The sequence below is a fragment of the Misgurnus anguillicaudatus genome, chromosome 5, assembly GCF_027580225.2.
Source record: "Misgurnus anguillicaudatus chromosome 5, ASM2758022v2, whole genome shotgun sequence".
Classification (NCBI taxonomy): domain Eukaryota; kingdom Metazoa; phylum Chordata; class Actinopteri; order Cypriniformes; family Cobitidae; genus Misgurnus; species Misgurnus anguillicaudatus.
The window spans coordinates 22764991-22780226 of record NC_073341.2 but is presented as its reverse complement, the minus strand read 5'-3'; the positions used below and the strand labels follow the sequence as shown (position 1 = coordinate 22780226).

The window sequence follows — 15236 nt, the reverse complement described above, 5'->3', positions numbered from 1 at the left end:
TTTTTACCAAGTTGCCTCCAACTATGACATGTTTGTCCGGTGGCGGCTACCGTAGCTTCTCTATGTGTTTCAAAAGCAAAAGGTGAGCAGTGGACTGAGCCGTTGGTTGCAATTTGCAACCTCACCACTAGATGCCGCTAAAATTTACACACTGCACCTTTAAAAGAAAGAATACTATGGAGTCAATGGGACCTCTGATTGGTCATCAGAACAAAGAAATTTAGTTGGTAACAGTAAATGAGGACCGAATTTTCATTTTTGGGCAAACTATCCTTTTAACTCTTTCCCCGCCATTGACGAGATATCTTGTCAATTAAAAAATTGCTTTAAAAAATGTTTTCCTGATGAGGTCTTATGTTAATCTGTAATACCGCGATTATCCACTAGATGGCGAACTTACCCAATTTATAAAAAACTGAAGCAAAAAAAAATATTTACTAACTTTAAACTCTGTGTATGTTTTGATAATCATTCTGAATCTGATCTCTAACAAAAATCCTTCACAAAAATGCAATTATTTCAGCTTTTTGCTAAAAATATTTTATTGTATTATTTAAGAGTTTATAAGCAGAAAAAAATAGATAGGATGAAACTTTTTTCCTGTTTTGTTTGTTTGTTGTTTGTTTGAAAGCAGAGGGTCTGTTCTTTCATTTGATCTATTTGTATGTTTATATATTTTTAGAAAAAAAAAAGAAGAGTTTCGTTGCAAAACGAGATAACTCCGTTTTTAACATTTTTGTCAAAACATGTTAATTATTATGTTATCATGTTATTATTTTTTTTATGGTGCTACTTAGCTGTATTTTTTTTAAGTTATGAATGTTTAAATCAAAACAAACTAACTGCAGTTGAATTGATATTAATTGGAATGCACAACCAAAAACCGAGATTTCTGAAAAATAAAAAAAAGGTTATATCGTTTTGGAACCAAACTCTTCAAATTTTTCTGGAATGCATTTGGTGAAAATCACAAAAATGCTGGCGGGCAACTTTTCAAAAAATGGCTGGCGTGGAATGAGTTAAGAGCCAACAATAAGCACAGTATACAAAGCTTTACGTTTACAAGTAGGAGTAGTCTTAATAGATAGATGTACATAATCGATAATATAACAGATAGTTTAGATGTGTCCTCTTGGTCAACATGCTGTCTTCTGCTTAGTACAAACCCAAACCTACAGCACTTATGTGTGTACTAGCCTAAGATACAGTCATTTACTGTAGTCTGCATTAGCACTAAAAGCATATAATTAAATGTATTGCATTCTGAGACTTGCTTTTATGATAAATTGCAAGGAATAACTCGGCTAAAAAGAGCTACTTTGCAAACTACTTTGCATGAGAAATGACATAGCTCAGAGTTTCACCTGTGAGGGCAGCTGTGTGGACTGCATCTCTGTGTCCTCTTCTGCATACGCAAGAATAGTTCTGAAAGACCGACGAAGATACTCCTCGTGGATGTCTGAAGACTTTCCAACCAATGAGGCCAAAGACATCGTCACCTGCATCTTGACTCTAGAGAAATTCTGTAAGGGCAGAAAAGATCAATGCGTAAACCAAAGAAGACTTTTCAGTCTTTTGCACATACTGTACAGTAGCTGATGGAGAAGTAAAATAGTTTTTTTTAAATGTATGGATGTGCACACTGGTATCATAACAAAGCCTGAAAACTGCCTTTAAAAAAAAACAGACCCCAGTTGTGCCATTTATCTGGGTTGGCCTGCTGAGGTTATTGAAGGTTACATTGTCAAATACAGGTGTTAGGCTGTGAAAGAAAAAGACACCGTGCCGAGCACGATTGGCCATTGCTGTCATAGCCTCAGATCATTGATTTCCGGGGATGGTTTGAGCCAGGGGCTGCAAATGCTCCATCCGTCTTGCTTAACATCAGAAAATGGCAAAATGATCCCCCATTAACCCCTGTATAATTGCCAATGGATCATTTCAATGGCACCATTATGTTAAATTGAGCGTATGTGCGAGGCATCTGAAGACGTCACCAATCTCGCATCTAGGTCAGTTCTGCTGTGAAGAATGGCTCAAGATCGGCACTACAGAGAAGATTAATGCAATATTTGCTCGGAAGCCCTATGTCCCTTGTGTTTAATGTAATGTGAGACAGGGCCTTAAAGGAACAGTTCATCCAAATATGAAAATTATCTTGTGAATAAAAAATACGCAACCTTATACCATTCCAGATGTGAATGACTTTCTTCAGTTGAACACAAACAAATAATTTTAGATTACAATGCTGTCATGTTATCTACGACGAAAAGTCAAAACTCATTGGGTCTCATTCACTGATAATTGCGTATGTTTTTCGTATTTATACGCACACTTGAACTTCGCATGAAAACTTTCTGCCTAATTCACAACACGTGCATACACGCATTAATTTGTTCTTATACTTGTTCTTATGTTAGTGAATTTAGAGTGTTCTACATTGGGCGGCCGCGTGCACAAGGTTGGTAATTTGCATAAAGCATGCCCAAACCAGCTCCATATAAGGGCTTTTCACAGCGCTGGTCCACTGGACATTTTTGAGCAGTTTGTCATAAAAGCAGAAGAGCTCGAAAAGAAATCCATGATCATATTAATTATCGGTAAAGTTCAGTTTTTCTTTGCATTTTTTATTTGGGAGGTTTTGCTGCCGATGGAGGAAGCCAGTGCTGTCCACCGACCGGAGTAATATTAAAGTATTTGATGCGTTAACAAATATGACATTTAATTAATATGACAGATACACTCATCTACTGTATCTAAAATGAAACAGACAGGAGATAAAGTGAATGACATTTGGACTTCTCCTTACATTTACGTGACGTTTAAATTGGGCATTATGCAGATGCTTTCAAATAGAGATTTAAAAAGTGAGGAAGAAAAGCGTGAAGATCATTATGTGCATCTTCTTTATACTATATGTGTAGAAAAAATAAGTAGGCTATAATAAATGCAAAATATAATCTATATAATAATAATAAATCATATAGATCATGTAAAATAATATATAATACAGAAAATATTATAATATAAAATATTATGTAAATTTTAACATTATTATAAACATTATAATTATAGCCTAGTATTTGATTATAGTGTACATGATTATTGTTTAAGAGTGGTTTAAGATTTTCTTGAATTTTTGCCTACATTTAGAAGACATTTTGATACGAAAGTTTTTGTTAAATCACGATTTGTTCGTGAAACAATCTGTACGCACATCTCACGCACAAATTTGCGCGTACGGATGCTTTGTGAATGAGGCCCGTTAGTTCTTGGGTTGGTGACAAAACATGCATAACTAGTGATGAGACATGCAAGAACCAATGAGATTTGATGTTATCGACAATTTAAACTTATTGTGCCTACACAAATATTTTGTGATCCATGTCACTGCCATAAACGGGTTGCATTCACATTCAAGTACTCACAAGGGACAAAAGTTTAAATGTGCATCCATTCTTCGTTTAATTCAATTAAAACAAGAAAAATCTGTATAAGTGGATTCTGCCAACAAAGCGGTATTTCTGAATGGCCTGAGGTCAAGATTAAGCAGATTTGAAGTGAAGGTATTTGTTGAACACATGCCGAGAGAATTCGGTCAATATCATTATCTCATTTTTGACACGGGTGCTGTTTAGCGGCTTTTGCATCTGAGCTCCTCAATTGTCTATTTTTAGTTTCTTTGAGAACGTTATAGGAAACATCTGAGACTAAATTGACAATAAAACATTTCCTCTGAAACATAAAAACAAAAGCAGGGCTGGGAGGCGCAGTGATATGTCACTAAAAGAAATCAACATAATATATTCAAGGTTACACCAACGACAGGGTCGACCGCTGGAGCCTTTTGCAAACCAAACAAGCAAACAAAAACACACAGACAGGGAGAGAAATCCATCCTTTTGCCATTAAAGATGAATGAGACGGCAAACAACGTGGCCATCTGGTGAGGTCGCAGAGGGGGGAGAAACTGAATCAACAAAGGAAACACTCCAGCCATCAGCCTACAGCACACAGAGACGGTCAGTGAATAGTGACAGGCTCATGTTATCAGCAGACAGACAGACAGGTAAATAACATTTACAGAGGCTGTCTTCAGTGCTACATCTGTGTCGTTTTAAAAGAGTAGGAGCGAAGACGTAAGGGGGCTGTGGTTTTTTTGGGGGGGTGTTTGATATTAAGAACAATATTAAGGACGTTAAAAGGGGGAAATCTTTTAAAATACATGTGCAAAGTTCTCAGACCATCTTTGTATTTATGATGATTTTATACAGTTTAAAAAAAAACATGCTCCGTGGTAAAGCGCTGCATTTCAGAGGTCATGGGTTCGAGGTCTACTGATAAAAAATGTTTACTTTGTAGCGCACTGTTATTTGCTTTGAATAAAAGTGTCTGCCACATGTGTAAATGTATATGCAAATGCATGCTGAACATGCCTGGTCTGTACGGATCACGGAGCGACTGTGATCCATTTAAAAACTATAGATAAAGCATGAATGTGCATTTAATAGCTTACATTATCTTATTTTAACTTTATTAACAAACAATATTTTAAACGCAGTTAATGAACCATTGGCAATCTTCAGGCTTTAGTCATTCTCTAGAAAGGGGGCAGCATTAACAAATAGTACACTGTGTTATATCTCATTATTAAAGGAAAACGCCACTGTTTTTCAATATTTTACTATGTTCTTACCTCAAGTTAGACAAATTAATACATACCTATCTTTTTTCAATGCCTGCAGTTCATCTTTGTACAGCGCGTCGTGAATGTGCTAGCATTTAGCCTAGCCCCATTCATTCCTTAGGATCCAAACAGGGATGAATTTAGAAGCTATTAAACACCTTCATGTTTTCCCTATTTAAAGACTGTGACAGTAGTAGTTACACGAGTAAGTATGGTGGCACAAAATAAAACGTGGTGATTTTTAAAGCGGATCAAAAATGAGAACTATGGTGGAAGAGAATTAGGTAACCGCACTTCGACCTTAGCGTGCAGTTAACATCATCACTTCTTCTGACTCCTCCCCTTCTGGCTCAAACTTCCGTCAATATTACTACACCCAAGGTTGATGTGCTGCCAACTAAGTGTTCTTCCGCCACACAATATACACTTAATTCACTTAAAGGGACATTCCACTTTTTTTGAAAATATGCTCATTTTCCAGCTCCCCTAGAGTTAAACATTTGATTCTTACCGTTATGAAGGTCATTCAGCTGATCTCCGGATCTGGCGCTAGCACTGTTAGCATAGATTAGCACAATCCATTGAATCTGATTAGACCATTAGCATCGCACAAAAAAATTAGTAGTGATATTACACAGTGAAAATGGTCCCCTTGGTTACTTTCAATGGCAGAGGACTATTTTCGGGCAGTGCGTAATATCACTACACCTGCTGCAGCCATGTTACTTCAGCAAAGTGCTTAATTATTACACCAGAATGAGAGTATAGTCCTAACCATATCTGCCTAGAAAATCGCAACTTTTAATTTTCTGACGGTCTTACTACACAAAGTAACTACAGAAGAGTCAAAGTTTTCAGATAGGAAAAATATTAAATCTCTGTTTATTTTTTTGCATGATGCTAATGGTCTAATCAGATTCAATGGATTGTGCTAAGCTATGCTAAAAGTGGTAGCGCCAGACCATGAGATCAACTGAATGGATTCCAAAACGGTAAGAATCAAATGTTTAACTCTAGGAGAGCTGGAAAATTAGCTTTTTTTAAAGTGGAATGTCCCTTTAAAAATCGCCATTTCATTTTGTGCCACCATACTTACTCATGTAACAGTCTTTAAATAGGGAAAACATGGAAGTGTTTGGTGGCTTCTAAATTCATCCCTGTCTGGATCCCAAGGAATGAATGGGGCCAGGCCAAATGCCAACACATTCACGACGCGCTGCACAAAGATCAAGTGCACACATTGAAAAAAAGATAGGTATGTATTCATTTGTTTAAGTTGAGGCAAGAACATAGCAAAATACCAAAAAACGGTGTTGCTTTCCCTTAAACAATTTGGAAAAAATGATCACAATGATCTTTTATGCTTTGTTTGTTATAGTATTTGTATATGGGTCTTACACTGGCAGAGTTGTAGCTATATCTCATGATCAGGTATAATGTAGCACAAGCCTGACTCCTGTTGCCATCCACACAGCTGCTGCAGTAATGGAGAACCTTCTGACACAGGTCTGCACACTGCTCAGCCTCCTCCTCAAACAGCAAGTCCCCGAACTGAAAAACAGCATCAGATTAGACACCTCTGAGTTAAACAATGAGGCGCGAGCGGTCGTGCTATATTGTTGACATACATAACATTATCTAAAACACACAGAAGGGCAGTACCTTTACTATGAGAGCCCGCAAGGTGCTGAAACAGTGTGACAGGAAGGTGGTGCTCTGATTACAGGTGAGAGAATGCAGCAAAACCCTCAGCACTCCACCAACCACATTATCCTTACAGTCTGCCAGAGGAACCGCCTAAGATACGCAAAATCACATAATGTTATTATCACAGAAAAGTTAAGGCTTTGTATGCATGTGCTATGTTTATGTCATCTACCTGTACTATCATCTCCAGCAGGTCAAGGACTATGAGGTTGGTCTCGGTGGCCAGGTTTCCACTGATGATGGCTTCTTGATCGAGCTCTGCTTTGGATCTGACGAAACAGTGATACATTAAGAGAGCAAAATACAGTAAGTTAAATTTGAATGGACGGTGATGTTATTTTCTGCTCACTTGTCCTGTCTGTCGTTGGTCTGGCGCCACTGTGTGAGATCTTTCCTCCAGCGTAGGTTCTCTCTCTGACCCACCGTCCTGTCTTTACATTCACAAAACACAGAAACATACCAAGATGGGACATATTTAGAAAACATATAAACAAAGGTGGCTGTAAAGTAGACAGCATTTTAGGTTAAACGAAAATGTGTATTGTGGAAAATAAATAGTACATTCATCATTCTTGTATCCAGTTAACTGTGTTTTACAACAGATTGACTACTTTTGAACATCTGAGATATGTGACCCTGCCTGTGAAAACCCACCTAAAGTCATTTTTGTGATTTACTGTTTTTTATAAAATCATCCTATATAATGGAAAGAATATTCGACATTTTATAAGACTTTTTTAAGATGTCAAATAAATCTTGGGTGTCCCCAGAGTATGTATGTGAATTTTTAGCTCAAAATATCATATAGATAATTTATTATATCATGTTAAAATTGCTACTTTGTAGGTGTGAGCAAAAATGTGCCATTTTTGGGTTTGTCCCTTAAAATGCAAAATGAGCTGATCTCTGCACTAAATGGCAGTGCCGTGGTTGGATAGTGAAGATTAAGGGGTGGTATTATCCCCTTCTGACATCACAACGGGAGCCAAATTTCAATGACCTATTTTTTCACATGCTTGAAGAGAATGGTTTACCAAAACTAAGTTACTGGGTTGATTTTTTTTATGTTTTCTAGGTTGATAGAAGCACTGGGGACCCAATTACAGCACTTAAACATGAAAAAAGTCAGATTTTCATTGATATGTCCCCTTTAATATTGACCAAGTAACAGTACATTCACACGGGGCATCAGCGTCAACACTTGATGGAGGGCTAACAGCCAATCACAGTGGCCGCAACACATGCTTCTCTGTTCTCCGGTCTTGCATAAACATAATTGGCTGGCTCTGCGCTAGGTTATTTGCATAAGGCGATCTGATTGGCTGATGCCAGTGTTGGCGCTTGAAAAGTTGAGAAATAGAGACAGTTAATTTAAAAACCACACCCACCAGGAGGGAAACAATTCAACAGTCTCCATTCACTTTGTTTAACGTGAAGCTGCCTTCTTGTAATTTCTGGCTTATAACAAAAACCAGAATAATGCCTAAAAGCTGCTATGTGACAAGGTGTACAGCTAACAAGCTAAAAAAACAGAAATACGTTTTTCTAAGCTGTCGACCCCAAAAAACAAGCGTTTAAAGACACAAAAGTGAATCACCGACTATGTTTCCCTCTAGTGGGCGCAGTTCTACTAATAGTAGTACTATGAAAAGTTGCCTGTATCCACTTTTGTGTCTTTAAAACACCTGTTTTTTGGAGTCGACAGCTTATAAAAATGTATTTCTGTTTTTTTAAGCTTGTTAGCTGTACATCATGTCACACAGCAGCTTTTGGGCATTATTCTGCTTTTTGTTATAAGCCAGAAACGACAAGGCAGCCTCTCGCAATACAAAGGCAATGAAGACGGATAGATTGTTTTCACCCCGGTGGGCGTGGTTTTCAGTTTATGGCGTGTTGCGCTCTGTCTCTATGTTCAACTTCTGCTGCAAGCAACGCAAGTGACGTTACGCTGACGGATCCACAATTCAGTTCAACATCTCATGACGTCACCCATTCAAATTGAATGAGACGTATTGACGACGCTGACGCTCCGTGTGAATGTACCGTAAGGCCATGTCATAAAATTGAAATCAATGAGTGAATTCAAACTTTGATGCTCCTAATCTCATAATAAGAAAGCGTATTTGTCATATAGACCACCTTTATCGAAAAATGTATTTTTGGTAACTTTGGAGCTTGCCAGCACCAGTACCCATGCACTTTTATTTTACTGTATGGAAAAGCATAACATAAGTTTTCCTTCTGTACTCTACCTTCTAAAAATGTTCATTTTAGGCTAAGCTATCCTTAAAATGAAAGAGAAAGTATAAAATGAGATGCAGCTCACCTCCAACCCTTTTCATCATCTCTCCTCTGGCTCCGATACCTCCTAACAGAGCCTCCTCCAGACGCGCCTTAGCCTGCTGAGACTTCTGTAGGGCCTGTGTGCTCACCTTATCCGAACTCTGTTTTCCCTACACACATACAATGCACACGCCATGGATAAAAGCAGAAGATATGCATATCCACACATCCTGGTAGTGTAAAAATGTGTATTTTTACCCTGTACTCAAAACAGGAAATGCAGATGGTGAGCAGTTCCAGCAGGCGGCTCAGCTGAGAGGTGGGCATATCTACGGTCCAGCGCTGGATCAGATTCTGGTCAGCGTTCTTGATAATCCACAGGAAACACATCAGTAGATTGCGGCTGGTCTCTGCCGTCAGCATGTTAGTGGTTTTCCCCGCCTGGACATACAAAAAAAATTAACATTAAGACAACACTTGGAATGAATCGGTTTATTTGAATCACATAGTTTGGATTTTAATACCTTAAATTAACATTTCACATCCATTTATTGGTTGATTTTATAGCAAGGTATTGTACAGTCGAACAGTCCTTATGGCAAAAAAATCTCTTTTTAGGGTTAAACACATATATGTGACCCTGTCTGTGAAATCCAGTCTAAAGTCTCATAATGTAATAATGAGATTAAGAGCATAATTTCACTCATTGATTTCACATTGATTTCAATCTTTGATATGACCTTACTCAGTCAATATTAAAGATATCAATGTTATATCTTCTTTACATTATGCATTGTGATTTTATGTAAATCACAAAAAATACCTTTAGCTGGTTATTCGCAGACTAAATAAACATGTAAATAAAAACATGCATTAAATTATAAATCATGTTATTTAAAAATGTCCTACCACAGATGTCATAGACAGTAGTGCATTTCTCGCCAGGGTATTGAAGGGATTTCCAGCGATTGCCATGGCAACAGACTGATTGATGGGGGTGACGCTATCAGGGTCATCCTCGGGCCCACCCGACTTGCTTTTACTACGCGAATCAGAAACTGTGAAGACACACATGAATCTCACATGATTTATTTCAATCTCCCATAATGCACCACAAGAGAGTCATAATCACACACTTTGGCCCACTGACTATTAAATCTAACAACTGTGCTATCAACTAAACAGACGTCAGGGACAGAACTCATCCAATATTACGCTGTATAAAGGAGTACCTGTGAAGTCAAGGTAATTGATGGAGTCGATGATGATGGCCACCAGGGGGAGGTAGAGAGCAGCAATCTTAGCTTTGACCTCTGGCTTTGTGCAGCGTTGATCCAGATCATGAGCGCACAATAAGCTGTAAGTGGCATTAATGGCCCTTTGCTGGACTCTGCCCCTGCATGCACACACACAGAATGACAATATATATTTATTTACTGTAAATTATCCTACATAATGTAAAGAACATTTTGTGAAAATATAATATTTTAGCACACAATTCACTGTTAGTATTGAATGTGACCCACCCCTCTGACTCCATGTCCAGTGCCGTGCTGAGTTCGGTCAGGAGCAGACCGGTCAGGTAATGGCGCTGCTTAAAGTCATGGGACAGGTCAAACATGGCTGCAATCTTATTGTCCTGAAAACTGCAAGAGCTGGAGGTCTGGTAAAACAGATGGACAACTTTATCAGAACAGCCCATGTCTCCAACCACATCAGATCAGCTGTAATAGACACACAACACGCAAGCATGACCTGTGAGGAGGTGGAGGGAGAGGGTGAGGCAGGGGCGGAGGTGGGGCTACTGAAGAACAGGCTGAGGTTGAGGTAGTGCTCGTGACTGCACAGGACTCGGAGAAACTCCAGCCTCATGCTGATCAAAGTCGCCATGTTCACACTCTTTGCTGCCATCTGTAAGAAAAGTGAAAAGGACAGGGAGATTTTTTTAAGATGGGATGCTCTAACATCTTTATTTTCTTCTGTCTTTATTTCACATCTCATACTGTATTCTGTAAACATTTATAATAAAACCAACATGCATGTTTCAACATATTTTATTTGCTGACACCCATGGATCAACTTCTGGCAAATTTAGATTTGCTCTACAAGTAGTCTGGCAAAGAGGCTATTCAAGCCCATTTCTAATGCCGAGAAATTGCAGCGCCAATCAGAAATGTTGGGGCGGGCTTTACACGATGACGACAGCGCAGCCACGGTGAAGCAGATTTGGTACATTGCAAAGATGGATGCCACCGTAAAACATCACTCATTCAAATCAGCTATCACGTCTGTTTTAAGCGATTTAAACTTTTCCTTTTCTTTAAAACCAGAGCAAAAAACAACACTCGAAGCCTTCATATCTAAAAAAAGATGTTATCACTGTCTTACCGACTGGATCCGGCAAAAGTCTGATATAGCTCTGCATACGTCAACTCTTTCATCGCTGTGATGGGTTTTAGGTCTATCCAATTGGACACAGAGGCATTTGAGAGACATCTGTTGGTGACACCCCCTTTGGAAATGATTTGTCTATGAAGCTTTGCCAGACCATAACTCAGTTCCTACTGAGAATGGTGTGGTGTTAACCAGGCTAATGAATCAGATCTTGTGATGTAATTTTGCAGAGGCTACAGGGGCGCCTTATTTAGGCACCACAACTCACATTTTCATTACTATTGTAAAACTCTAATTTAATAAAATAATGCTTTATCTTAATTGATCTAGATTTTTTCTTTTAAAAATAAATTCTGTATTTGCACTGCAACTTTTTTTTAATGATTTAAAATGTAATGCCAAAAGTTTAATTGGACTTTTACTGAGAGAGAGAGAGAGAGAGAGAGAGAGAGAGAGAGAGAGAGAGAGAGAGAGAGCGAGCGCACATGCACACATTTTTCTTGATTTTTTGTTGAATTAAGTGTTTAGAAAAAAGTATAAGATTTTTTTCTTACCCCATTGGCAAATTGTTTTGCTTGTTTTAAGCACAAATTCACTTAAATTTTATGGGTTTTGTCTAAAACTTATTTTCTTGGGTCATTTTGCTCATAAAACTCATCAAAATGCATCTTAAATTTAATTTTTTTTTAATATTTGTCCTGAAAACAAGACAAAAATACTAAGTAAGAAAGTCTTTTTTTGTAGTGTACACTGCAAAAAATTATTTTCAAGAAAAAAATCGTAGTATTTTTGTCTTGTTTTTAGTCAAAATATTTAAAAAATCTTAAATAAAGATGCTTTTTCTTGATGAGCAAAACGACCCAAGAAAATAAGTTTAGTTTTTAGACCCAAAATATCAAATTTAAGTGATTTTGTGCATAAAACAAACAAAACAATCTGCCAATGGGGTAAGTTAATTTATCCTGAAATTTTCTTGAATTTAGTGTTTAAGAAAAATGTTCAAAATGTTTTTGCTTACCCCATTGGCAGATTTTTTTGCTTGTTTTATGCACAAAATCACTTAAATATGATATTTTTGGTCTAAAAACTAGACTTCTTTTCTTGGGTCGTTTTGCTCATCAAGAAAAAGCATCTTAATTTAAGAATTTTTCGATATTTTTACTGAAAACAAGACAATAATACTAAGAAAATGTTTTCTTGAATATACTAGGGATGCACCGAATATTCGGCCACCATAAATTGTTGTGATGACGCAAACAGAAACCGCGACCTGCATGTGCTTGTCTGAAGCAACATCTGCGATGTGGACGTATTTATCCGCAAAAAGGCGCTAAAGTGAGCAGCTCTCTGTAGGCACAGAGGCACATGTGGTTGAATGTGTCAGACGTGATCGATCAGAACTCTTGATGTGTAAACTTTAGAGACTTGCGCTAATGTGTCTCATACTGTCCATTAACATACATTTGGCGAATAAAGCAATGAAAAACAATGTAACGTTACGACTTTTTATGCTGCGATGTTTGGGATTCACCTTTGGTCTCTGTATGTGCGAATGTTTAAGGGCACTCAGTAGTGCATACGAGAGATGCGTTTCAAAAAGCAAGTGAACATAAAATCTTTCTACCCAAGTCTGAGTCATTAATGTTAATTAAACAACCCAAGACAAAGAGAAAAACACTTCTGTAGCTCTAATAATAATAATAATAATAATAATAATAATAATAATATTTTATTCATACAATAAAGATAAATGAGGTAAATGAGGTAAGCGTCCTAACCTGGTTGCAGTAATTCTTCACCAGGTGAAACACAAAGCCACGGTCCATAAGAGACATCAAGTCATACAGGAAGAAAGCCAAGCTGACGTTAACCTTCTCCGCCTGCTCCAGCTCCAAAAAATAAACACACACACACACACACACACACATCTCTTCTAATCATCACAGACACATAACATTTATTCATGATAAAGGCCCATATTCTTTAACATCACAATGATAATAACAATGCACACCTTCTGCTGTTTTACTAAAATGTTCCCGATCTCGGCAGTAACCACATTGACAATAGTGGTGATGTCATCTTTGAAGCGGTCCGAGAAACGATTCCTGCGAAGGACCGACTTCTTATCCAGCTGAGACACGTGTTGACACATGCTTTTCACAAGAAGCGTGTTCACATACACACACAATAAACACTGTCAGATAACATCAACAAAACATCTTATACCTGACAAAGAGAGCCGTTATACTGATTCGCTTATCAGCTTGTGTATAGATCATAATCAGATGAACCCCTCCATCACCCTCTTACAAGAAGTTCGAAGAAGAACCAAGCGTATTTGTAAACGTTCTCCCTGCACACCCCAGTGCTGACCACCATCTGAAGAGCCAATTCTTCATGAAACAACTGCAAGGAACCAGAAACAAATAAATCTGCTTATTACCAACGTCTCATGTATAAATGATCGTGTAATGTAATAAAAAAGTCAGAAAAGTCACCTTTTTGTTTACAGGTCGTGTGCTTCCACCGGAGCTCTGAGAAGCGCTGGTGAGATTTACAGCTGTGGATGTCCGACCGCCTGGATGATTTAAACCCTGGTGGCGATCAAAAGGTAGGAACATAACGCAAAAGTGCAAACAGCATGTATGCGCTTATACGTTTGCGTACGCATACGCGTACCTTCGAGAGAATGTTTATGACCTCTGTGTCCTCTGGGCTCTGTGGTGCGGGTATATCGGGATTGCTGCTGGATCGGATTCGTGATTGAAGCAACATGTAGCCCACCGTGGTAGCCGTGGTGCGAGTCAGAGTGCTGTACCTGGCCTCTGGGTGAGCCATAAGACCTCCTGGTCCTGTTGAACATAAGACTCAATTTGAGTTTAGTCAGGACGGCGAGAGAATGGGTTGGACCCGGACCCTCATCAAATAAAAAAAACAAAAAGTATACCCCGTCTTCTAATGCTGTTTAGCAGGTCTGTGTGTACTATAGACATAAAGAAATAAAAAATAAAAGGAAAAGCACTACATTAGGGTCATGGGTTAGATTCCCATGGAAATAATTGAGATGCAAAAGTCGCTAAATCCCACAACCATCCAAAAACTGAAATAATGATATCATCCGAATGCTCTCGGCATGTATTATACACTCATACTTTAATACTTTCGCATTAAATTTGCTTAAAATTAACTATAAAAAGTCCTTCCAAAATGTATAAATTACCATTTATTTGTTTACTTTTGAAAGAAAAAAAATCTAAAAGTTTATAGTTTTGTAAAAACTGAAACGCTACTCTTCACTGAAAACAACCACACAATACATCCCAAAGTTTGTTTACTTCAAATTCAAGGACTTTTCAAGGACTTTCCAGGTCCAATACCCTCAAATCAAGGACTAAATGGGGGACACATTTCAAGTGAGAGCAAGGTTACATGTTCCCTTTTAAGATACATTGTTACAGTTCCCTTTCGAGAGGCTTAACGACAAAGACAGGGTGACACGGGAGCCAGAAAGTATATCGCTATCTGAAATATTGCCAAAGACGGCGTTACAGGGATGCAGGAAGTATGGAAAGGGAGACGCAGCATCTCGTTCCCTTCTCAGGGAACAACAGTTACATACGTAACCCGAGACGTTTTCATGTGTGAAAAAAGCATTTTGGTATGAATCAACATTTCACATACAGAAGATATAAGCATTTAAAGCAAACAGTTTAGCACGTTTGCTTAAAAAGTCTACACTATAGAATAATATGGATTTTTTCCAGAAAACTTGTATAAAATAGATTCAAGCACTTTTAACTCTTTCGCCACCATTGACGAGATATCTCGTCAATTAAGAGAAAACGCTTCCCCGCCAATGACGAGATTTTCAGTCTTTCCGCAATACCGCTATTATCCACCAGGTGGCTATTATCCACTTCTGCAACTTATACAACCCGGAAGTAGCGCCTCACGTGAAAGAGAAAGAACTCCATGTATGTTTTAAAGATCGCTCTGCATCTGATCTCTATCAAAAGTCCTTCGCAAAATGGAATTATCTCAGCTTTTTGCTCCAAATTGGGTGTTTTTGAAGAAACCTACCCATGTTGGGTTTTTTGTTTGAAAGCAGAGGGTCTGTTCTTTCATCTGATATATTGTTTGTTTATATATTTAGAGAAGAACA

The 15236-nt window shown here is 38.1% G+C and overlaps 1 protein-coding gene across 1 annotated transcript in view; it reads right to left on the bottom strand.

Moving 5' to 3' along the window:
• The window catches only part of dock8 (dedicator of cytokinesis 8), a 58516-nt gene that overhangs the window by 11634 nt on the left and 31646 nt on the right, over positions 1 to 15236 (bottom strand). Inside the window, exons 22-37 of the mRNA XM_073867754.1 lie at positions 13754 to 13926; positions 13573 to 13668; positions 13377 to 13480; positions 13086 to 13227; positions 12850 to 12960; positions 10433 to 10588; positions 10204 to 10340; positions 9910 to 10073; positions 9587 to 9735; positions 8936 to 9118; positions 8721 to 8847; positions 6744 to 6825; positions 6567 to 6663; positions 6350 to 6484; positions 6086 to 6238; positions 1365 to 1523 (exon numbers count right to left, since the gene is read on the bottom strand). Coding sequence (XP_073723855.1) covers positions 1365 to 1523; positions 6086 to 6238; positions 6350 to 6484; positions 6567 to 6663; positions 6744 to 6825; positions 8721 to 8847; positions 8936 to 9118; positions 9587 to 9735; positions 9910 to 10073; positions 10204 to 10340; positions 10433 to 10588; positions 12850 to 12960; positions 13086 to 13227; positions 13377 to 13480; positions 13573 to 13668; positions 13754 to 13926 — 2168 coding nt within the window. The remainder of the gene's footprint in view (positions 1 to 1364; positions 1524 to 6085; positions 6239 to 6349; positions 6485 to 6566; positions 6664 to 6743; positions 6826 to 8720; positions 8848 to 8935; positions 9119 to 9586; positions 9736 to 9909; positions 10074 to 10203; positions 10341 to 10432; positions 10589 to 12849; positions 12961 to 13085; positions 13228 to 13376; positions 13481 to 13572; positions 13669 to 13753; positions 13927 to 15236) is intronic.